This window comes from Eulemur rufifrons, chromosome 24 (assembly GCF_041146395.1).
Source record: "Eulemur rufifrons isolate Redbay chromosome 24, OSU_ERuf_1, whole genome shotgun sequence".
NCBI lineage: Eukaryota > Metazoa > Chordata > Mammalia > Primates > Lemuridae > Eulemur > Eulemur rufifrons.
Genome location: NC_091006.1, coordinates 26,049,146 through 26,069,880, shown reverse-complemented (window position 1 = coordinate 26,069,880; position 20,735 = coordinate 26,049,146). Strand labels below are relative to the sequence as shown.

The 20,735-nt window shown below is 32.4% G+C and overlaps 1 protein-coding gene across 5 annotated transcripts in view; it reads right to left on the bottom strand.

Annotated features, from left to right (window-relative positions):
* Positions 1-5,227: 5,227 nt before the first annotated feature.
* The window catches only part of EPHA5 (EPH receptor A5), a 272,484-nt gene continuing 256,976 nt past the window's right edge, over positions 5,228-20,735 (bottom strand). For 4 of the 5 annotated variants that reach the window (XM_069457142.1, XM_069457144.1, XM_069457143.1 and 1 more), the window contains 3 exons: positions 17,623-17,816; positions 12,959-13,114; positions 5,228-5,333 (listed from right to left, as the gene is read on the bottom strand). In XM_069457142.1, coding sequence (XP_069313243.1) covers positions 5,228-5,333; positions 12,959-13,114; positions 17,623-17,816 — 456 coding nt within the window. Of the gene's footprint in view, positions 5,334-11,550; positions 13,115-17,622; positions 17,817-20,735 lie in introns of those variants that run through there. The other variant, XM_069457146.1, reaches the window with a different exon arrangement.

Genomic DNA, 20,735 nt, shown 5'->3' with positions numbered 1-20,735 from the left:
CAAAGGAGGGACAAAAATAGTCTACTTAGTGACAAAGAACACAGAATTCTTTATATGAGAAAATCTGCTAAAATATTATATAACCTGTAATAGTGATTTTATGCATGAGCAAAGGTTTTATGGATTATTTCCATAGGCATGGCGATGTGACCTTTTTATGATATAAATGCAAAAACTACAGACATAATTCATTTCCTTGAATATAGCAGATTGTTTGCTGTGCTGTTTGCAAAAAGACAACAACATGATACAGCAATATGAGAGCTTGTACTTAATGACACCCCTTCTTGTGATAATGCAACTCTTCTGCCCTGTGCCACAGACAGATGTATGGTGATGAGAAGGTCTTAGGCTGATGCTGGTCAGTCAAAGTCTCCTTTTGCAGATGGTGCACATGGTTTTCTGTTTGTTTGCTTTTTTCCAAGTAATATACTATTACATTGTCACAAATCAACTTCTAATTGGATTTTGACACAAGAATTTTGACATAGGAGTGCTCATGTTCTACAATCTCAGTGTCAATCTCTACATACAAAAATTATTCTAATGCAGACTCCTGAGTCTATCTTTGAGGAAAATGGATGCTGATGGCTTTTAAAATATTTAGCATTAAAAATACAAACTTTTTTTTGTATTAGAACTAGCTGAAATCATTACACAAAGGCTGTAAGTTTAAAGTCTTGGGGGAGGGTCAAGTATGACAGTCGGATTTAACTGTATTCCAAGGGTTTTTTTATTTTCTGAAAAAATATAAAATTTCATATCTTACACTACAAAACATGTACACAAACCAAATGCACACAGAGCTTCAAAAGGGAAAAAAATATAGAAATACTAATTCTTCCTTGAATTAATTCTGAGGCAGGGACTTAAGATATCCTGATGTCTATCATAGAATAAGATACACTATATAGCTGCTTCTGATCTGTCTGAAACTAAAAGATTTTGATAAACATATTAACAGATGACTAAGTCTAAGTATTCTTAGACTTGCATAAATGTCATTTACAAACTTTTAAATAATTAACTGTAACACTACAGCAGTCTAAAGAGTTACAGATATCTTGACCACTGAAACTTCTACTGTTAATACGGCCCCCAGCCTGAATGAACATGACATTTTGCCACCACCTTCAATCTTTTTCATTAACATTTAAAAGAAACAAACATTTGATTTAGTGTATTATAAACAGATTTTTTTTTCTTTTTAAAGAATTGGTGTCTTCTTCTAAGCAATAATTATGGTGGTCATTCTGAACAAGAACATTCAATCATTTATGTGTGAAAAGACTTCTTCATAAAGGAACAAAAAATGAAAAGAAAGTTCTTATCTATTTCTCTTTTGATACATTACTATATAATTAACAGCATAATAGAGAAAAATGTTCAATGTAACCAGCTGTGCAACAGAGTTGGAAAAAATGATGACTTATTCTAGTTATTAATTTCAAATAAAGCTAGCATTTTGATTCTTTTTTTTCATTGTCATCATCATCATATTTATTGTACTACCTACTTTTCACTTACTGTGAAGTTAAACATCTGCCAGGACAGAATCAAAGACAGTTTACTATCACACTTAGCTTCCTTTTTTTTCTTATTTTTAGAAAGAACAAAATGAAAAAAAAAAAAAGGATCTTATTCTGTTATGCAACATCATACATCTAGTAAATTTCTAACACTTAAATGTTTCCCATCCAATGAACCATTATAGCCAAATATGTCTTCCAAAAGTAAATATCTCTGCTTGTGCTTCCAGAACCCACTTTAAATGGGAAAAAAAAAAATCTTTTACTTTCACATAGAGATTATACAGTGGACATGCGAACACATATTCATTTCCATTTTAACGGATATTAATTTCCATTTTAAACTTGAGACATGAAACTGTGTCTTCATTGCACACTGATCAAAACTCTTACGAACTGAGTTAAATATCTTCTGTATTGTTTAGGCAACTCTGAAACTAATAATGCTGGCCACACTTAAGTTTAAATAAAATATTGGAATACAATTTTTACAGTAATCTTACAACTGTAGAACACTGACTTGGTGATTAAAATACAAAGAATAAAAGACCATGCACATTACAATTTTTTAGAATGGCAAAATCAAAATCTTTACATTTTTACATATAAATAATACATCTCAAAAAGAGCAACTGATTATATATAATTGTATATGTGAGCAAATGGCAAGATTACAAGCAACTTATGATTGGTAAAAGTAGTAATTTAGTTATTTCAGTAGGTATCAGTAAGTTGAAAATTATTCCCTGTACCAATTTTTCAAAGTCCAATATGGAGAAAGATGGATGCCTCTCAAGATATTAGTACCGACAGTTACAATAATTTGATAAATCTATTATATGTGCTAAAATTATCCAGTCTATGCTTTATTTTTGGTAGTCTGGTGGTTGACAAAATGAACTAATAGAATATGAAATCACACAATCAAGATTGGTCAAACCTTGCCCTGGACTCCAGCCTCACTGCTTTTCATGAGAGCTGTTTCCTCTCCTTGTTCCATTTCTCACATTTGTAGATGAGATCAGCACTTTCCAATTGGCGTTATATCCAGTGGTGAACAAATATTTCAGAAAGGCATGTTTCTTCTTCTTCTTCTTCTTCTTTTTTTTTTTTTTTTTTGCAGGGAGTACATTTATTTGAAAGTCTTTTTATTCATTATAAAATCATATTGATATACCTAAGAACTTCTCAACCAAATTGTATTATCAAGGAATGCTATGTGGCTATTTAACTTTCCTTTCAATTTACTTTCCAAAATGAGCACCAAGATTGCAAAGGAGACAAATTACATCTATGTTGTAACTTAAAATACTAGTCACTTAGATATACTCCACCCTACCTCCCAATTATCTTTGAATAGATAAAGTTGGAAAACTATTTAGAAAATATCTTTGTTATGTCTAGGCAACTGTGGCTAGTCCACCAGCTCTAAAATGTATGGTAGTTTTCCTTTTAAATCAGTAAGTCTATTTTTATTTTGAAGTTTCTCAATTGTTACTTTATCACTTAGATTCAAATATTTCCACAAAATTCAATCCAGTGTAACACAATTTCTAATTATTTTGTACAAAAGTAACTAGTTTCATTAATTTTCTGTTTATTAAAATGAACAAATGCCTTTTGAACACTGGCGATGCCTATTTACTTGTGATTTTATCAAGACAATATTAAATCCACCTCCCTCAACTTTCTTTGGAAATTTCACTAAACTAATAGAGCATACTTTAAGCATAATTTGTGTGGACCCATGGTACTTTATAGACCTTATTATTAGACAGAACTCAATATATCTTTTGAATATTCTTAAGACTGTTTTTTTGTTATTATTTTGGATTTTCCTTATTCTTTAGAAAAGAACTACTTTCCTGCTTAAGTAAAGGGTGGGCAGAATGGAATGAAGTTATTTCCCAAATGTTTATTCTTGGATATGCTAACATTGAAGTAAAACAAGTGCTTGGGAAAAAGAGTATCACTAATAACACAGCTGTATTTCCCATGGATTTCACTAATCCAGGCAACTTTGATATACTGTACTATTGCCATTGATAATCATGAATAGGCTATATCTTATTTAAATGCTCTGCTTTCTGAATAATCATATGACATTCCATGATTTTTATAAAGTATAATAATACAAAAATTTTTGTTATTTTAGGAGCTCAGTTTTGTGTAATTTCTAATAAACTGTATAATTTGTACTACAAACATCAATCTTCACCATGTGTGGTATATAAAGCATACATAGGACATATGTTATATTCCTTAATAAGTTCAATTAAGTAATACTTTGTTACTGGTTCATCAAAATAAATTCAATGCAAAGTAACTGAATGTAAAATGAAATTACCAAATGATTATCAAATTATCAAATTAACAAAACTGGTCAAGTCTTGAAATTCAGGAGGAAAAAAGTATGTGCATATATATATATATATATATATCTGTCATTCCATTGCTGCCTTCGTATCAAAATTTCTAGAACTGAGTCAAAATAGGAATGGCTATAAAATATTAACACTTAAGAGTGGTGTTTAGTGCTATGTGCCTGGATTTAACAACATTAACAGAAGTTTGCACAGTTAAATCCTCCTACCTCCTGCTGAAGATGTGCCCTTTGGTGTCAACTTTGCTTGATAAGATATTTTCTGGGACTCAGGTGAAATTTCTTACAGAAGTGCAAGATTAATGGCTAGAAGAACTGCATTGTCACAGACATCACAAAGTGTTTTTAAAAAGTCAAAGGGGATTTAATCTTATACACATTTCCTGTTAGTGAACAAAGATTAGTACCTTTTGGACACATGAGAGGAAAAAAGACACATGCTTGTGTTAAATTTTGTTTTACTGCTTCCCTATTTCTCCTACTCATATTACACTCTGAAACAGTCATTCCTATATGTTGCTAAAATTAAAACGCTATTAAAATGCAAGCAGAATGATAATACACACATGTGCAAGCATACACACACACACACACAACTCCAACTTAAACCAGTTCCTGGGTATATTGCAAATTATACAATATATACATATTTTTTACCTAATAGTCTCCAGAAGAGCAACTAAACATAAATTTTATAACACAGAAAAATAAATATACACCCTGTATTGTACTTGTTCTTGATCAAGCAACTTGTTTATACACTAGATTCTATAACTTAACGCTGTGTAACAGCACTTTAAAATTACAAAAAAAGATATCTATTAAGAAATAATCTAATCATATTGCTCTTCAATACACTTATGTAGACAATTAAGACTTGAAGTAAACTTCAGTAAGCTGCAGCTTTTGATAGCCCACAAATGGCTACAAAACTTTTCCTTTCAAGTAGATCCCTGGAAATTTTGAAAGAGGCTGCCTTAATTCAGTCTATAAAGGTGCTATGTATTTATATATTTCATGTACAAAATTTTGTAGAAGTAGCAAGAAAGATTTTGTTGTTGTAAGATGATGTTGAACTTCATGTTTTTTTTTTTTTTAAATGTAGGTGTATTTGCTTCATGAAACATGAAGACACTGGGAGGAAGATATGGAGATTTCAGTAAAACAATGATTACAAATTCTGTAGCTGAGACAAATGCTCTCCTAATGTTTAGAAATCACTGTTTTCCCTTTTCCCCTTTTTTGTTAAGATAAATCTCAGGGCTGTTTACAAAGTGCAGAATCGTTCCCTTGAGGAAGTGACATTAACATGAAATTACAATGGCACCATCCCATTTACCAGCTGCACCTTCATTTCTTGAAGGCTGTTCATGATCTTCTTCTGGTGACCGACAAGAGTCACTCCGAGCCGTCTCAAATCCCTGCATGAAGAAAGCACACATTGGATGTATGTATTGATTCAGTTTGCAGCATACCTCAATATTTCACGCTGGCAAAGGGACAGATATATTGGAGAAATTCGTTAGAGTACAGTCCCAATTTAAGCATACAGGGTCCAATTTTCAAGATAGGCTCTAAAATTTTACCTGAAAAATAACAGGGAGTGATATAATACATATTTTGTGGACGTCATCATTTTAGTGGCACAGACTGTTGAAAAACAAATTTGGCCATGCTTGCCAATAAATATTTAAACTAAAGTGTACAGCTTCGTTGGAGAGTTTTGAAAATGTGGACCTATAATATTCACAAGCATTTTTATTTTGCTAAAAGAAGCATGAAATATACTTTTAAAATTTTACCACTCTCCAGTTGAAAATCAAAGTCTTAAGATGACAGTCGTTTTGTATAACATATCTTTAGGGGATGATCATCACTACCTTGCTCTTATAACAATATTTTATGTCATTTTTTACTTTGGACCTGAAGTATCAGAGTTTTTTTCCTTTACGAAATAACATCTAGGATCTATTGGCATTTAGAGCATTCTGAAGATTACATGCTTGCAGAAAGTCTTTTCAATCTTTTGTGCATTTTTTGAAAAGAAACTTATTATTCAAAAAAATTACAAATGTTTTGACTTCTAAACTGACTTAACATATTATGGGGCTTAAGACAAGTCCCCATGGTTTTTAAATGTTCTTTTATAGGATATTTAAGAATGCTATTCCCCTAAAGTATGTATTTGTCAGATATGTTTGGCAAATGATAAGCATTACTATCAGAACAAGATGAGCATTAACATTCAAGATCCTAAATGACAAAGATGTTTGCAATGTTAGATTTCTTTAGATAATGACTGTATTAACACATTATGCTAAAAGTAGAATATTTTTGTATTCAGTAAGTATATCAATTTTGAATTTTCTTAGAATTCTATAGAATTAGGTACAATAATGTTGGATTAGTGCAGGTAAAAATTGAATAGTTCCAGATAAAGAAATCTCTTAATTATCAGAGAGTAGAAATTAAATAAAAGTATATCTAGGCTCCATGTGTATTAGCACAAGAAATAATGGTTTCCTGAAATAATATTTTAGTTTTTCTGCTTTCTGGTTTCTTGACTTCTTATAAGTTTTAAAAAATAACAAGTAGCTACAAAAAAGCTATTGGTATTTGTAATAGAAACATATTTCTTTCTTAGAATGTGAGTATTAAACAGTAAACTTGGAATTTATAACTACAAGATACCAGAATCCAATATAAAAATAATAATGTAGATATGCTATGGAAGACAATCATCAGCAAAACTTAAAGATCAGTAAAAATTCACTTTGAAACAAAATCACTATTGGTAGTAATGAAATAGACTATAAAATAGCTAATCACAGATCCAAGTAAGAGTAAAAAAGACTTCATTTTAATCTTCTCTCTTTTCAATTAAACGAGAGTTTCTCAGCCTTGCCCCTGTTAACATTATAGGGTAGATACATCTTTGTTGTAGGGAGGTGTCCTGCACATTGTAGGATATTGAGCAGCATCTCTGGCCGTCACCCACTAGATAACAGAAGCACCTACACTACAACCAGCCCTTTGTGCTGACAACACAAAATGTCTTCAGACATTGCGAAATGTCCCCTGAGTGGCAAAACCTCCCCGGCTGGAGCACACCTGCACTCAATATAAAAAGAAACAGCTGACACTTAATAGACACCTCCTTCCTCTATGCAGGGAAAATATATAACCCTATGATAAATATTCTTAAAATTTTCTTTTATAGATGAGGAAACAAACGGTTAGAGAATTTAAACCACTTGGCTGGATTTAAAAAAAAAAAAAAAACAGTGGGTAACAGAGCTGGGACTAAAATGAGGTACGTGACACTAAAGTCCATACTCTTAATTTCTCATTATTCTGAGATATGATTCTGAGAAAAGGCCTTCAAGCTACATGCAACAACTTATTCACCTGTAGAATGAAAACTCTGCAGATATATCATCAAATATACAAAAATTTGAAGAAAGAAGATATCTAATGAAGGGAACTAAACACATACATCTTTGAGGCTACAGTAACCAAATGTATATTTCATGACAGTTTCAGATATAGGCTAATTTATATTCTCTTGTTTCCACTTACAACTTATGAATCATTAAGAATTATGTAGATGTGGGTATTTGTGGGTTTTCACTAGCAAACTTTGGACTTTTTCCAGGAGAAAAAAAAAACATAAAACGTTAAATTTCTTAACCTGAAAACAATCAATCACTACTAGAGAATTTAATTAGGATGAGAAATGAAGTTTTAAAACAAGGGAGTTATGCGTTTTATCATATGCTTTATAAACCCAAAGGGAATACTGATGGATCCAGGTTGGGATTGTACACTTAAATTGTACAATTCATGACTGCTATACTAATTAGTAGGAATGAGCTTTTGAGAATAACCATTACAGTTTCTTCTGAGTGACCTGAAAAAAGAATTCATAGGTTTCATCTCAAACAACGTGGACTTTTTACATACAAAAGCAAAACTTGAATTTGAAGTGTGTGTGTGTGTGTGTGTGTGTGTGTGTGTGGGTGTGTGTGTTCCATATTACAACTCTCAGCTGTTTTTGCCTAAAAAAAAAGAAATCACTAGTTTGACTCATTTTTATTTCTACTGCCTTAACTTGTTATAGTAAATGTAACTATAATTTAATTCTCTTGAAATGACTTGACCACAAGAAAAACTCTATGTCAGTGTTTGGGAATTTAAATTTTTCATGATATCTATATCATGGTACAGAATGAATGTTTTGAAGAATTGCATTTGGTTTATAAATGTAGGTACAGAGTTTGTGCTCATTGGAAAATGAAATCTCTAATTCTTCAGAACACTTCTTACATGTAGATTTTAAGTTAACAGTTGCTTGAATTTTTCCAGTGAACTAAGCATAAAATTTTATTTCAAGATCAATTTACTATCTGATTATCTCCTAAGATGCATGTGGAAGGTAAGACCACTGAAATTCTCTTTCTCCCACTCTTTTTTCCTTTCTTTCTCCTTTCCACTTTTTACCATCCCCATCTCCCCATGGGAGAAATGGAGTCATAAAAACATAGCATTGCATTTTACACACTGCCATAAATGATGTGTGTCTTTAGTAGAATAATGTTTATTTTCTTTAAATCTGACCTGTCATTTCAAAACCTGGCAAATTATTGTGCAGAGATAGAAAATACCATGATTATAATGCATGCAATGTACATATACCTTTATACAATGTGATTTTCAGTGAAAAAGAAATAAGATTATTTATGCAAGTTAAAATTGTTCTCAGCAGCAAATTAGTTTCTTTGAAAATATCTTTTAATATTTTCAATGGTACTACAGAAGAAAATTACGATGGCATTAGAAAAGGTCTAATTAGTAAAGGTTAAATAACTTTGTTCCAATATTAGTAATGCATTAAAGTGTATTCTTTTAAGTGGTTTTGTCTCCCACATTTACTATTTTCAACAATTCCTGTTTTACTACCTAAAGCATATGGTCAAATTAGCAGTAATAATTATAGGAATTTGATAGAAATAAAATAAAATATTTTACATTTTATGAAGACATTGCTGCTCTATTTGCAATGATTTCTGAAAAAAATCAAAAATGGTGCAAGACATGCTATTTTTTCATTTTATTTTTCTAAGTAGGAAATGTTATAGCTAGGCAAAATTTTAAATGTGTTCCCTTTATAAATATTATACTAATTTTATCATGACCATATGTAATCTTAGGTAATACCCAAAGTCAATGCTAATGATGATAAACTATATTTCAGCAAAGGTTTATGAATCAAAACATGATGATAATGGTATTATAACATAAAAGATATTTTGATTTTGTTGACAAAAATGATTAGTTTTAGAAAAACTGCAACTATAATGAATTACCATTGTTGAAATTACATTCCATTATTTTTTCAAACATTATTCCATAATATTAAACAATGAAAAATCATTAATATTATGATGCTAAGATGGCAGAAAGAAAAATAGAGAATAACAAGAGGTGTCTAGTTGATGTTGGAGCCAACTCTTGATTATTCAGGCTTAAATTCATCCATCTGTGGATGATTCATTCCCTTGCTCCTTCTTCTCCCTTCTGCTTTACACACTTTTTAGTCATATCACTGGTACTTAGCCCCACCAACATTGGCTGGATAGGAGAAGGGAGAAGAGAGATTAATAAATATTCACTAAATTTCAGTATTTAATGCTTTTGTCAAAGTTCTATCATGCAGTTGTAGGTTTGTCATTTTTTGGTTAACTTAGGAGAATCCTGATAATCATTTATATAGATACGGTACAAGATAAATATATTTATATTTGACAAGAGGAGATTTAACCACGGTCTGTTAAAGGTTTAAAAGGATGAGACATTGTGAAGGCTGGACTTGTAGTTTAGGTTTAATAAACTAAAATATAGAGGATAGTAAGTCCTCTTATGTGTACTTTAAGTGTATAATAAATTATGCATAATGACTTTAATGATAAATTAATAAATCTATTTGAATTAGCCTGTACAGATTTTGGCTCTAGATTTAGAAAATTTTCATTTTAATAGTTTAGGACTCCATTCTATTCACTGATAATAACAGGACCTCTTTTCCTTATACACAATTGGTATAACATTTAAATGCATTGGATTTTGCTTATTTTCTGAATAACCAAAAGTTGACAGTATCAGTCTGAAAGTTTAAAAAGTAGCTGTGATTCTGTCCTTCACTGAAATCTTTGGGTTCAGTTTTCAACTCACCTCTAGCTCCCAATTCCCTCTATTTACAATAACTCACTGCACTTACACATGATAGTACAATTTGCACCATGACTGCCATAACAGTTGTTCTCATATGAATACTGTACACAGAATAGCCAGGTTTAGGCACAGAGAACAGCAGATACAAACATTTAAGTTTGAAAGGCACTTTCATTAACATGCTTTGACCCTAAGACCTCTAAGTTCTTCATTTCCTTTCCATATTCAGCCATACATGCATGTACTGCAAACAATTCATAAAAACAAAATTAAACCTTTATGAAGGAAATTCTTAAACCAAAGTATTATATTTTTTTACTTTTCTTTTTCTAAACCCGTCATGAAAACAAATTTGATGTCATAAATTACAACACCTTTTTTTGGTATATGGCAGTTTGATCATTTGCTTTATATGAATTGATTTTAACAATTTTTGTAAGCATTTATAACAGTTAGGAATGCATTCCTTCATTCTCCGTTTCTATTATTCCCTGGAAATAACTCTAGGAATAACATTTTATTATACAGGCTTCATAAAATTAATATTTAGATATGAGGTGAAGACTATGTGTGAAAAATCATTATCAGGGTGTTTTGAGAGCTTATCTTTGTCATTTATTGATAATCCCAATTTCCTTTACCATTAGTCTTTAGCAATGACATTTTTTTTTCTTTTTGGTGAAGGGAAAGCAAAATGCATAGATGGTCTTTTGTTTTTTTTAATTTTTGACCCAAAATGTAACTGATTATTCTCTATTTTGTGAGTTTTTTAACATAATGTTTTGATAAATATGTTCCTATCAATTAGAAAAAAATATGGTGAAAAACACAATAAACAAGAGAACATATATTTAAAAGTGCTGGACTCTCCCAAGTACTAGAGTTAGGGACTGGGACTGCTGGCCGAATTCCTGATGAGAAATATATTAATGGTGATGGCCCCAGGAAGCAATTGACAAAAGGAGACCAACATTCTCTGAACGGGACGATGGTGGTAAGTACCCTAATTTTACCATACTCTTCAAGTCAGAGTATGTAAATTAAAAGACAAAATATCTGAAAGGAGGCAAGACAGCAAGAGGCATCAGGCTGGAGAAACATCATTATGACAAGACAGAAGAGGCTATTAGGGTTTGAAAGAAAATATACAAAATGAAGAGAGTTTGTAGATAGAAGAACAGATAGGAAAATAAATGGAAAAGAATTAGAAAAAATCCTGAAACCATAGTGCTAAAATATTCAATATATTTATATGGGAACCCCAAAGATATAAAGCAAAACACAGGTAGTTAATGAAAAAACCGTTATTTTTGATTATAACTATTCTGTGAAGAGAGAAACAAAAATGTAGTGGATAGAACTGTACATATGAATATGTGCTATTTTAATAAAAAAAGAGACACTGTATAATGCAAATAATTTTATTATATATTTACAAGTAATCTGACATTGGGTAGAAGAAATACCTACAATATCATTTTAATATAAAATGACAAATGACTTCAATAAATTAAAATGACCATTTTTACTGAAAAATTAAATAGCAGTCATGTAAAAATAGCTTAAAATTATCAGTAAATTTTTCAGTATTCTATTTTAAATATAGCACAAATGAGTTTCTTGAGTGTCCAAAGAAATAATGGGCAAAGCATGGGTGTCATCAGGAGATATGATATGGTGGTGATAGTGAGAATAGAATTCAGTAAATTAAGAAAACAGACTGAGTGGTTGTGATTTATCAGTACGAAGGAAGAGAATGCTGAGAATGTCACATTAACTAGTGATAAATGGTGGTACCCTGTTACCTTTTGTGGGGATGAGGAATGAATTCTGTGAATAAAAAATGCCAGAGTAATAGAGATGGTGAGCGAGAGCTGCTCAGTGTTCACGTCATGTGAAGCAATGAAATAAGCACTGTGGTTTAGTGCTTTGGAATATTCCACCATTTTCTAATCCTTACAACAATATTTTAACCTTTGAATTTGTAGGTCATTTGAAATGAGTGATCGTTATATTCACAGGTTAAAACATTATTAATATTAATGTAATCTAGATGGAACCACCGTAAGGACAGTTAATTTTCACAAATAACAATTAGGCTAAAATAACTACACATACAGAGTATAGAATAAAGTACAAACAACTTACAACCTTAAATAATTTAATAGTTAACTCTAGTGATTTTTATTTGATAAGATTTGATAATTTTATCCTAACCGTGCAAACAGAAAAGGGCACAATTGGTTCCACTGAGATTGTACCAAATAACAAATCAGAGGCAGGATCTAATACATCCTTAGATCGTAGGAATATAAGGTCCACCACTTAGAGGGTAAATGAGATTCCTGCCAGGGAAGCTTTGTTTAAGCTGTTGTAACCTTGGTATTCATCATGGAGAGCTGAAATTTAAGAATATGTTTTGTCCTTATGTAGGATGGGAAACACCAATTGTGCTTACAGTTTGTTTGTTTTGTATTTACATTCATATAACATAGGTACCAATATAAAAAACTTGTCAAGAAAACATCTTTTCCACAACACAAAATACCAGTATTTTGCCAAGGAGCTGTTAATCCAATTATTCAGATACTCAAACGCTCTTTGTTTGAAGCAAAGAAGCAAAGATACTGGCCACACGTAGCATTAACCATGCAGTTAGTTGTTAACAATACAGTCTAAAAAAGATGAGGCTTCTTTGAGAGCTGCCACACATGGACAAAGGTTAACTGAATTCCCTTGACCTCATCCAGATTGGTTTCTGAATAATTTTTCTCGCCCCAGCAATTATGTAAAAATTATCAGAAAAATTACTCACTCCAAGGTCACCTGAGCCACAGCGTCCATTGAACTGTATCCATTTTCCATGAAAATCTCTGTATACCGGCCCATCTTGATTGCTTCTAGCCATTCACCTACTGATCTGTAGGCCCCAGATCCTAGTGGGCCATGTTCTGCCAATAAATTAGATACTCTAAAAGACATAAAACATAGAAATCAGAAGTAATACTGTAATATTTTTGTAACAAAATTTGTTGCAATTTTAACTCATACTCAATTCAATGGATCTTTGGCTCTATATTTATAGGAAAAAATGTGCCAATGCTAATATGAAAGAAAATAATTCAAAATGCAGGAGAACATAAAATCAGTCCGTTGATATTTTTATCTGTAATTAAAGGTGACTTATGATAGGTTACTAAGTAAATTTTCTGTAAAACAAAACAACAGGTAAAAGCTTCATGGAGTATTGATAGGAGAACACAGAGAATTGTTAGGGTAATGAAACTACTCAGTATGATACTATAATGGTAGATACACATTACTTACACATTTGTCCAAGCCCATAAAATGTGCAACACCAAGAGTGAACCCTAATGTCAACGTTGGACCTTGAGTGATAATGATGTGTCAATGTAGCTTCATCAATGGTATTAAATATGCCACTCTAGTGGCTGATTCTGATAATGGAGCGGGGGAGGGCTCTTCTTGTGTGGTAGCAGGGGGAGATCTCTGTACCTTCTGCACAATTTTGTTGTAAACCTAAAACTGCTCTAAAACCTCAGTCAACTAAAAAAATTTCATGTAGTGATTTAGATATATTTACTTCATAATGTTTTTTGTTGTTTGTTTTTTGAGACAGAGTCTTGTTCTCTTGCCTGGGCATCATGTAGCTCATGGAAACCTCAAACTCCTGGGCTCAAGCAATCCTCCTGCCTCAGCCTCCTGAGTAGCTGGGACTACAGGCACGTGCCACTATGTCCAGGTAATTTTTCTATTTTTTCTAGACACAGGGTCTCACTATATTGCTCAAGCTGGTCTCCAACACCTAGCCTCAAGAGATCTTACCACCTTGGCCCCCCAAAATGCTAGGATTACAGGCATGAGCCACCATGCCTGGCCCCTACTACTGTTTTGTTTTTAAAATATTAGAGAAATCATTATCAGATATAGATACGCAGGATAATTTGTGCAAAGCCAGTTGTTTCTAGACTTTGCTAGAGGAACTCATACTCATTGTAAAATGTTAATTTTTTAGGAAGTCCAGAAGTTATTTATTTATTCTTTATTTTCTGCTCTTACAAAGGGTGCTTGTTAATTCACCTAAGAGTGAGAACCTGGAGAACAAAATGTAACCCCAAATATATAAGAAAACTAAGTAGAATCAACTAAGCCATGAGATGCTCTTAGTAACACTAATTTCATACTTCTTAGTATGAAATTAATAATAATGATGATGATAATGAGGATGATTTCTAGAAATGTATCCTAAGGAAATAATCAGGGAAAATGGTAAAAGATACCTAAACATCAAAAATAATTTGCATGCCCATCAACTAGAGTTTACTTAAGTAAATTTCAACCATAAGATATAAGACATAAATACATTTTTTTCTACTCATATTCTCTGCACTTTCTCACATTGCATTTACACTTTAATCTATGTGAGTGTAGTTTCTTGAAAACTAATTGTATAAAAATTCTTCTGATTGAGGCTAGCAATGACCTCTCTTTTGCCAAAATCTGTGAACATTTTTCCATCTATAAGACGAGTAATCTCTAAGAAACATTCAGCCACCACCACTACCAACTTTCTCTCGAAATCCCACTCTATATCAACACTTTAAAATCACTATTATCTCTTTTTTGGCTACCATGACATTGTGTGCTACTGGATTCTCCTCAATGTCCTTTGCCTACTCCTCCTCCTTATCCTGATGTTAAAAGTTGGAGGGAGCCAGGACTTGGCCTTATATCTTTTCTACTCAAGTTACAACCTCACTTGTGCAATTTTACTCACTTTCATGTCTTCAGATACCGTCTGTTTTTCTCAAATTTTTATCTGCAGACTGTCTCATATGTTTCCATATGCCTACTTTGTGCCTCTAAATTTCTTATAAGAATATCACCCCAACATGCCCCAAACCACACTCCTCATCTTTTCCACATCCACGTCCTCCTAAAGTTCTCCCCATTATAGTTTATGATTCAACAGCCCACCTCTTCCTTGTGCTTATTCCCCTCCCAGTCTATCATTGTGCATACTATCCAATCTATTGCCAATATCTTGCACAACCGACCATTTCTATCTCCTTTATTCCCACCTTATTTCAAGACATCATCATGCCTCGCCTGCACAACAAATGTAGCCTCTTAGTTATCCTCTTGAATTCTCTCTCACTGTCCACTCAAAAACCAAACACACATTTTTTTTGATGTTTTTACTTTGTTCAATGTCTCTCTCCCCCAACAGTGTGTTTGCTCCATAAAAGCAGATGCCAAGGTTCTATTTGCTTAATGCTGTATCCTCAGCACCTAGCCTACAGCATGCCACATGGTAGAAGGGTGAATGTTGGTTAGGTGAATAAATGAATGTATTGGTGTGATACGCAGCCATTAAACAAGAATTGTGTTACAATCTGAGTTTCGCACCAAAAAATCAGTAATCTGCCATTCTGCTTCTGTAAACCTGCTTGCTCCTGCTTTCTACCCCCAACACAGAAATTCCTAAGTGACTACAACACCCATGTTCTGCGTAAGATGATTACAGCCCCCACGTTTTGTGTGAAGCTATTACAACACTCATGTTTTGCGTGAACAAGATATGGCCCAGAGCCCAAACTGCCCAGATCCTGTTACACCAAAGATAAGAAAATGACATAATGCTTACTCAAGGCTTTTTGTATGTGTGCTTGCTCTGTCTTAGTAATTGTCCACCTACAAACTTACAATATAAAAACTTTCTGTTTCAAAGGCTCACGGCTGCTTTCTGTGCCGCCTTTGGGCGGTGCAGAGAGTAGTCGCTGGCCAGCTAATAAAGACTCCTGATTTGGCTCCATTCGGTCTTTAGGTGGTCATTTCTCGCGTCTCAGACCATAACAGTTGGAGATACAAATATAGGAGGAAACAGCTGGAGATTAGGATCTCAAAGTTGAAATTACGGAAGAGCTGCAAGTTTTGATAATACCAAGAATTAGAATATAACCATGAGGAGAGGCCAACGTACATTTGAGAACAAAATCATTGAAGAAGAAAAATTCAAGATAGTGTGAGGTATTTGAATATCATCTACATGGTCACTCAAGTCATGAACCAAGAACTAACACCTTCTAGAATCAGGATTTGCAGATGAATAAATAAAGGAAAGGTAGCCAGAGGTATAGCTGGTCTTAAAGCTAAATCTGCTTAAACAAAACCTAGCAAGCTTAATTCTATATACTGCATGCAAGGATATATGGAAATGATTTGGAAAATTTTAAATTTCTCTCCAGCTACAATGTAGATGCCAATATAAATTAATGCAATGGAGAACATTAAGAGTTTATTTTTACTTCCTTTCCTTATGTCCATTTGTGACAATGTAACATAATTCAAGCAAGTAGAAGAAAGTCTTAATATTTTACGTGACAAAAATCAATTTAAAAGCAGATATCTAGGGAGAAACATAAGGAATAATTTCTAAAAAGACACATTCTCCAGTTGCTACAACAGAAAGTTAATGATGCCTGAACAGAGTTTGAAGATTCCATTCCTCATTTGTATTTAAAATGGCTTTTCATCTAGTAAACAAATGTTATGTCAGGATCATAGTACTTTTGTAACTTCATCAACAAATTGTTTCTCATTTAGTTCATACTAAAAGGCAGCCAATGTAGTTACCAACATAACACTTTCTTGTAAAAAAAAAAAATTCCTCAAATATGGTCAAAATAAAAATCTGGTAAATTTTCTAGTACAGAATCAAACTGATTTATTTTTTGAGCAGGTAATTATGTTTTTCAGGTAAAGAGAAAAGCATGCTTCACAAACATGCAACATTATTTAAATGCATTCATGTGCTATTCAGAAAAGTAAAAAATATGCTCATTTACCCACATCCATTTTTTCCATGAGATTACTCATTTGTCAGTGTTAAGCCTTGTTCAAACTACACACTGAATGATTAGCCAAATATCTGTATACAACTGGGTAAGAGCAACAGGGTCCCTAAAGTTGTCAATGTTCATAAATATGAACATGAAAAAATATTCACATTTAAATGACAGACACTAAAACATATTCTAAAGAAATCAAAGTAATTATTGGTAGATATCTCTGGTTTAAAATATATCAATGATTAATTGGATTTTCCTGATGATCTTAAAATCTTATTTTCCCCATCTAAATCTGTCCTCCAAAACACATGAAAATACACACATTTGAGTGTATTTTTTTATGTTACCAGAATATTGCTATAGTTCACATTTTTCTGAAATTGCCACGCTACACTATTAGCGTAGGTATAGGTGCTTTTAGTTGTAATTTAGTCACATATTTCATTCATTATAAGACAGTAACATTATGCAAAGACTATATTCAAATACATGTGTCATATAAATTCCTAGATTAACATGTACAAGAAAGATTTAACTCATGACATTATTTGGGACATCAGTTTGAATTAGCTACCTTCTGGAAAGTTGCTCAGATCTGGCCTCATACCTGCATGAAGCATTAACCAGGGTCTTCAAACTACTTGGGTTACGTATCAGCTTGTCCAGCATGTTGACTATTTCATCAAACTTGGGCCTGCTATTTCGGTCTTTCTGCCAGCAATCCAGCATTAATTGGTAGAGAGCAGCAGGACAGTCCATGGGGCTTGGCAGACGGTAGCCTTCCTCTACTGCTTTAATCACCTGTGTAAAGCAAAACAGAACAAGCCCCCCAGCACCACAAAGTTAGTATAGAAGAGCTTGAGAAATGTTCCACTGTCCAGTTTTCATCCTTTCTTATTTTTACTCTTGCAATAACATCCAGCATCACTATCTTTAAAATCCACGATTACTTCTATTTGCTGCAAAATAAAACAACATAAAAGAAAAATACTATCATAATATAAAAAGATAAGCTTTCTTCACAAATTACAAATAAAATAAATGGTAATCATTTTTACCTAAAATCTTGATGATGGGTGATTTGTAAAATTAATTGACATAAAAATATACAGTTCATGTTTTATTTATTTTTGCATTCAGGAATCAAATAGAGATTAAATTTTCTACTGATTTCTCTGAAAAGTTAATGTCTTTTCAATGAAAAAGTATGTGCACAGCCACAATTTTTTAAAGTAATAGAACTGCAATTTTACTTCAAGAGAGACTTTTGGATGGTAAATGATGGATAAGTCAAAGGCTAAATTACCATAACTGTCTCATGTATCATTTAATAATGTCAAGGTCTGACTGTTTATTATCATCTGCTGATTTCTGTCAGGAATATGGAATGACTGTCTAGTAGCACAGGAATTACAAACATCACTGATTTTAAATGTAACCACACATATGAGTATCAGTCTAATTGTGAGGTCATTTTATCACAAACATTTTTAAAGTTGCTGCTACCATTAAAATATCTAATTCCAGAAGATATTTGTTTATGCTACTGAACATAACAATACAGGTTTTAATCAATTATTAAAATTCAAATGTTGATTGATGCCAAAACCAGTATTATTGAACATATTTCTCAAAATCCTATTGTGGACAGTTCTTTAACAATTAAACTTAATCATATTTTTCCACAAAGAATTGAGATTTGATTTGATAAATGGAGAAAATGATTGGAATAGGAAATTTACAAAGATTTTTTTTATTTTTTTTAATTCCTTTTTATTTTTAATTAACATATAATAATTTCACATATTTATGGGATACAGAATGGTATTTCCATGCATGTATACAATGCATAATGATCAAATCAGGGTAATTAGCATATCCATCACCTCAAACATTTATCATTCCTTTGTATTGTGAACACTCAAAATCCTCTCCTCTTTTTGAAAATACACAATAAATTATAATTAGCCATATTTGCCCCACAGTGCTGCAGAAAACCAGAATTCATTCCTGCTATCTACTTGTAATTTTGTGTCCTGGAACTAATATCTCCCCTATCCTGTTTCCTCTTCCTAACCTCAGATACCCACAATTGTACCTTCTACTTCCATAAGCTCAAAAGATTTTTTTCCCCAAAGATAACTCTTAAGAATGGGAAAGAAACCAGTCTCTCCATGAGAAAAGAAATGTCATCTGAACAAATGCAACAGCAGATGGAAAGAAGATGAAATGGTAGATTTAAGGGACATTTATGACATAGGTGCAGAGAGGAGAGGAAAGTAGTTGAAGCCAAACAAATTCAAGCCTACCACACTGGATGGCTGTTTCTGTGAACATGAGGTAGCACATTTACGAGGGTGGAAAATATTGTTAGGTATAATTTGGAACTTCTTGTGTTTGAGGTGAGTGGGGAACACCCAGATGGCAATTTGCAGGAAGCTGGCTAGAACACAGGAGACATTTGGACTCATAGCATAAATGGGAGGGTCATCAGCACTTGGTCACAGCTTGAAGTTGGTGTAATTTATATCACCGTGGGAAAAGCATATAATAAAGGTCCTGAGAAACACCAATAGTTAGGTATAGGCTGAGAAATAAAAATTACTCAAGGACTCTGAACAGAAATGGCCAGAGAAATAATAGGATGACTATGGGCAAAAGATCTCACTTACCACCTTAGTTAACTTACCTCAGAAACAATATAAGCAATGTAATAACTAACACAATAGAATACATAATGTAATTTCATAATTTCAACATATAAATAAAACAATAAACACATAAACCAGAATTACCAACCAAAGGTTTACAAAAAAGAATAAAAATGTTAAAACATGATTTATTTCATAATGTGCTTTTTTCCAAAGCTGCTAACAATTATTTCTATTTTCTCTTTAGCAGTTATTTAAAAAAAAAATTCTTTCCTCCACTGAGCAGCTTGTCTTTATATGTGACTATAAAGTGAAAAAATTAAATTGATTCATTAAAGTTATTTGATCTGTGATCTACAGAATCTATAACTTAATTAGTTTTATTTTCAAGTACATTGGTATTTGGAAATATAATGCTCTGTCTCTATGTTAACTTAGAACTTGGTCTGGGTAATTAGGTCATTGAATCTAATTCTAAATTCATCTTTAGAATTTATTTTTAAACTAGATTTGGAGGTATAAGTTTAGATTTTATATGTAGAAATTTTGAAATCATTTTTTTCATTTTTAACTATTTTTTCCTTTATAGTTTTAGGAAGAAATGAATGACATTAATACTTTGGTGGTTTGTAAAATGCTGGAAATCTACCCAGATCTACCAAAGTGCAATTTACATTGTTCAATTTCCCATATAATTTATAACATACAATCAAAGGAGTCATAATCTCAATTGACTTCCTCATTTCTCTTACATTTGTTAATCTAGGTGGTTGAAGGAGCAAAGGAAAGAAAAAGGCAAGCGGAAGTTTTACAGACAATCTGGCACCAGTTCAGATGTGCTATATCTAAGATCTTATTATAGGATATGCATTTTCTCAGCATTGACATATAAATCAATAGTCTGAACACAATTTAAAGAATACTGCCTCTCCTCCCAATTCCTAAAACCCCCAACTGAGCCTCCAATATAGCATTATTCATTTAGTGGCATGTTGACTCTGCTGGTCTCCTTCCATCATGTAAGGATCAACTGGGTTCATCTATTTAGGTATATATACCTACTTTTGGG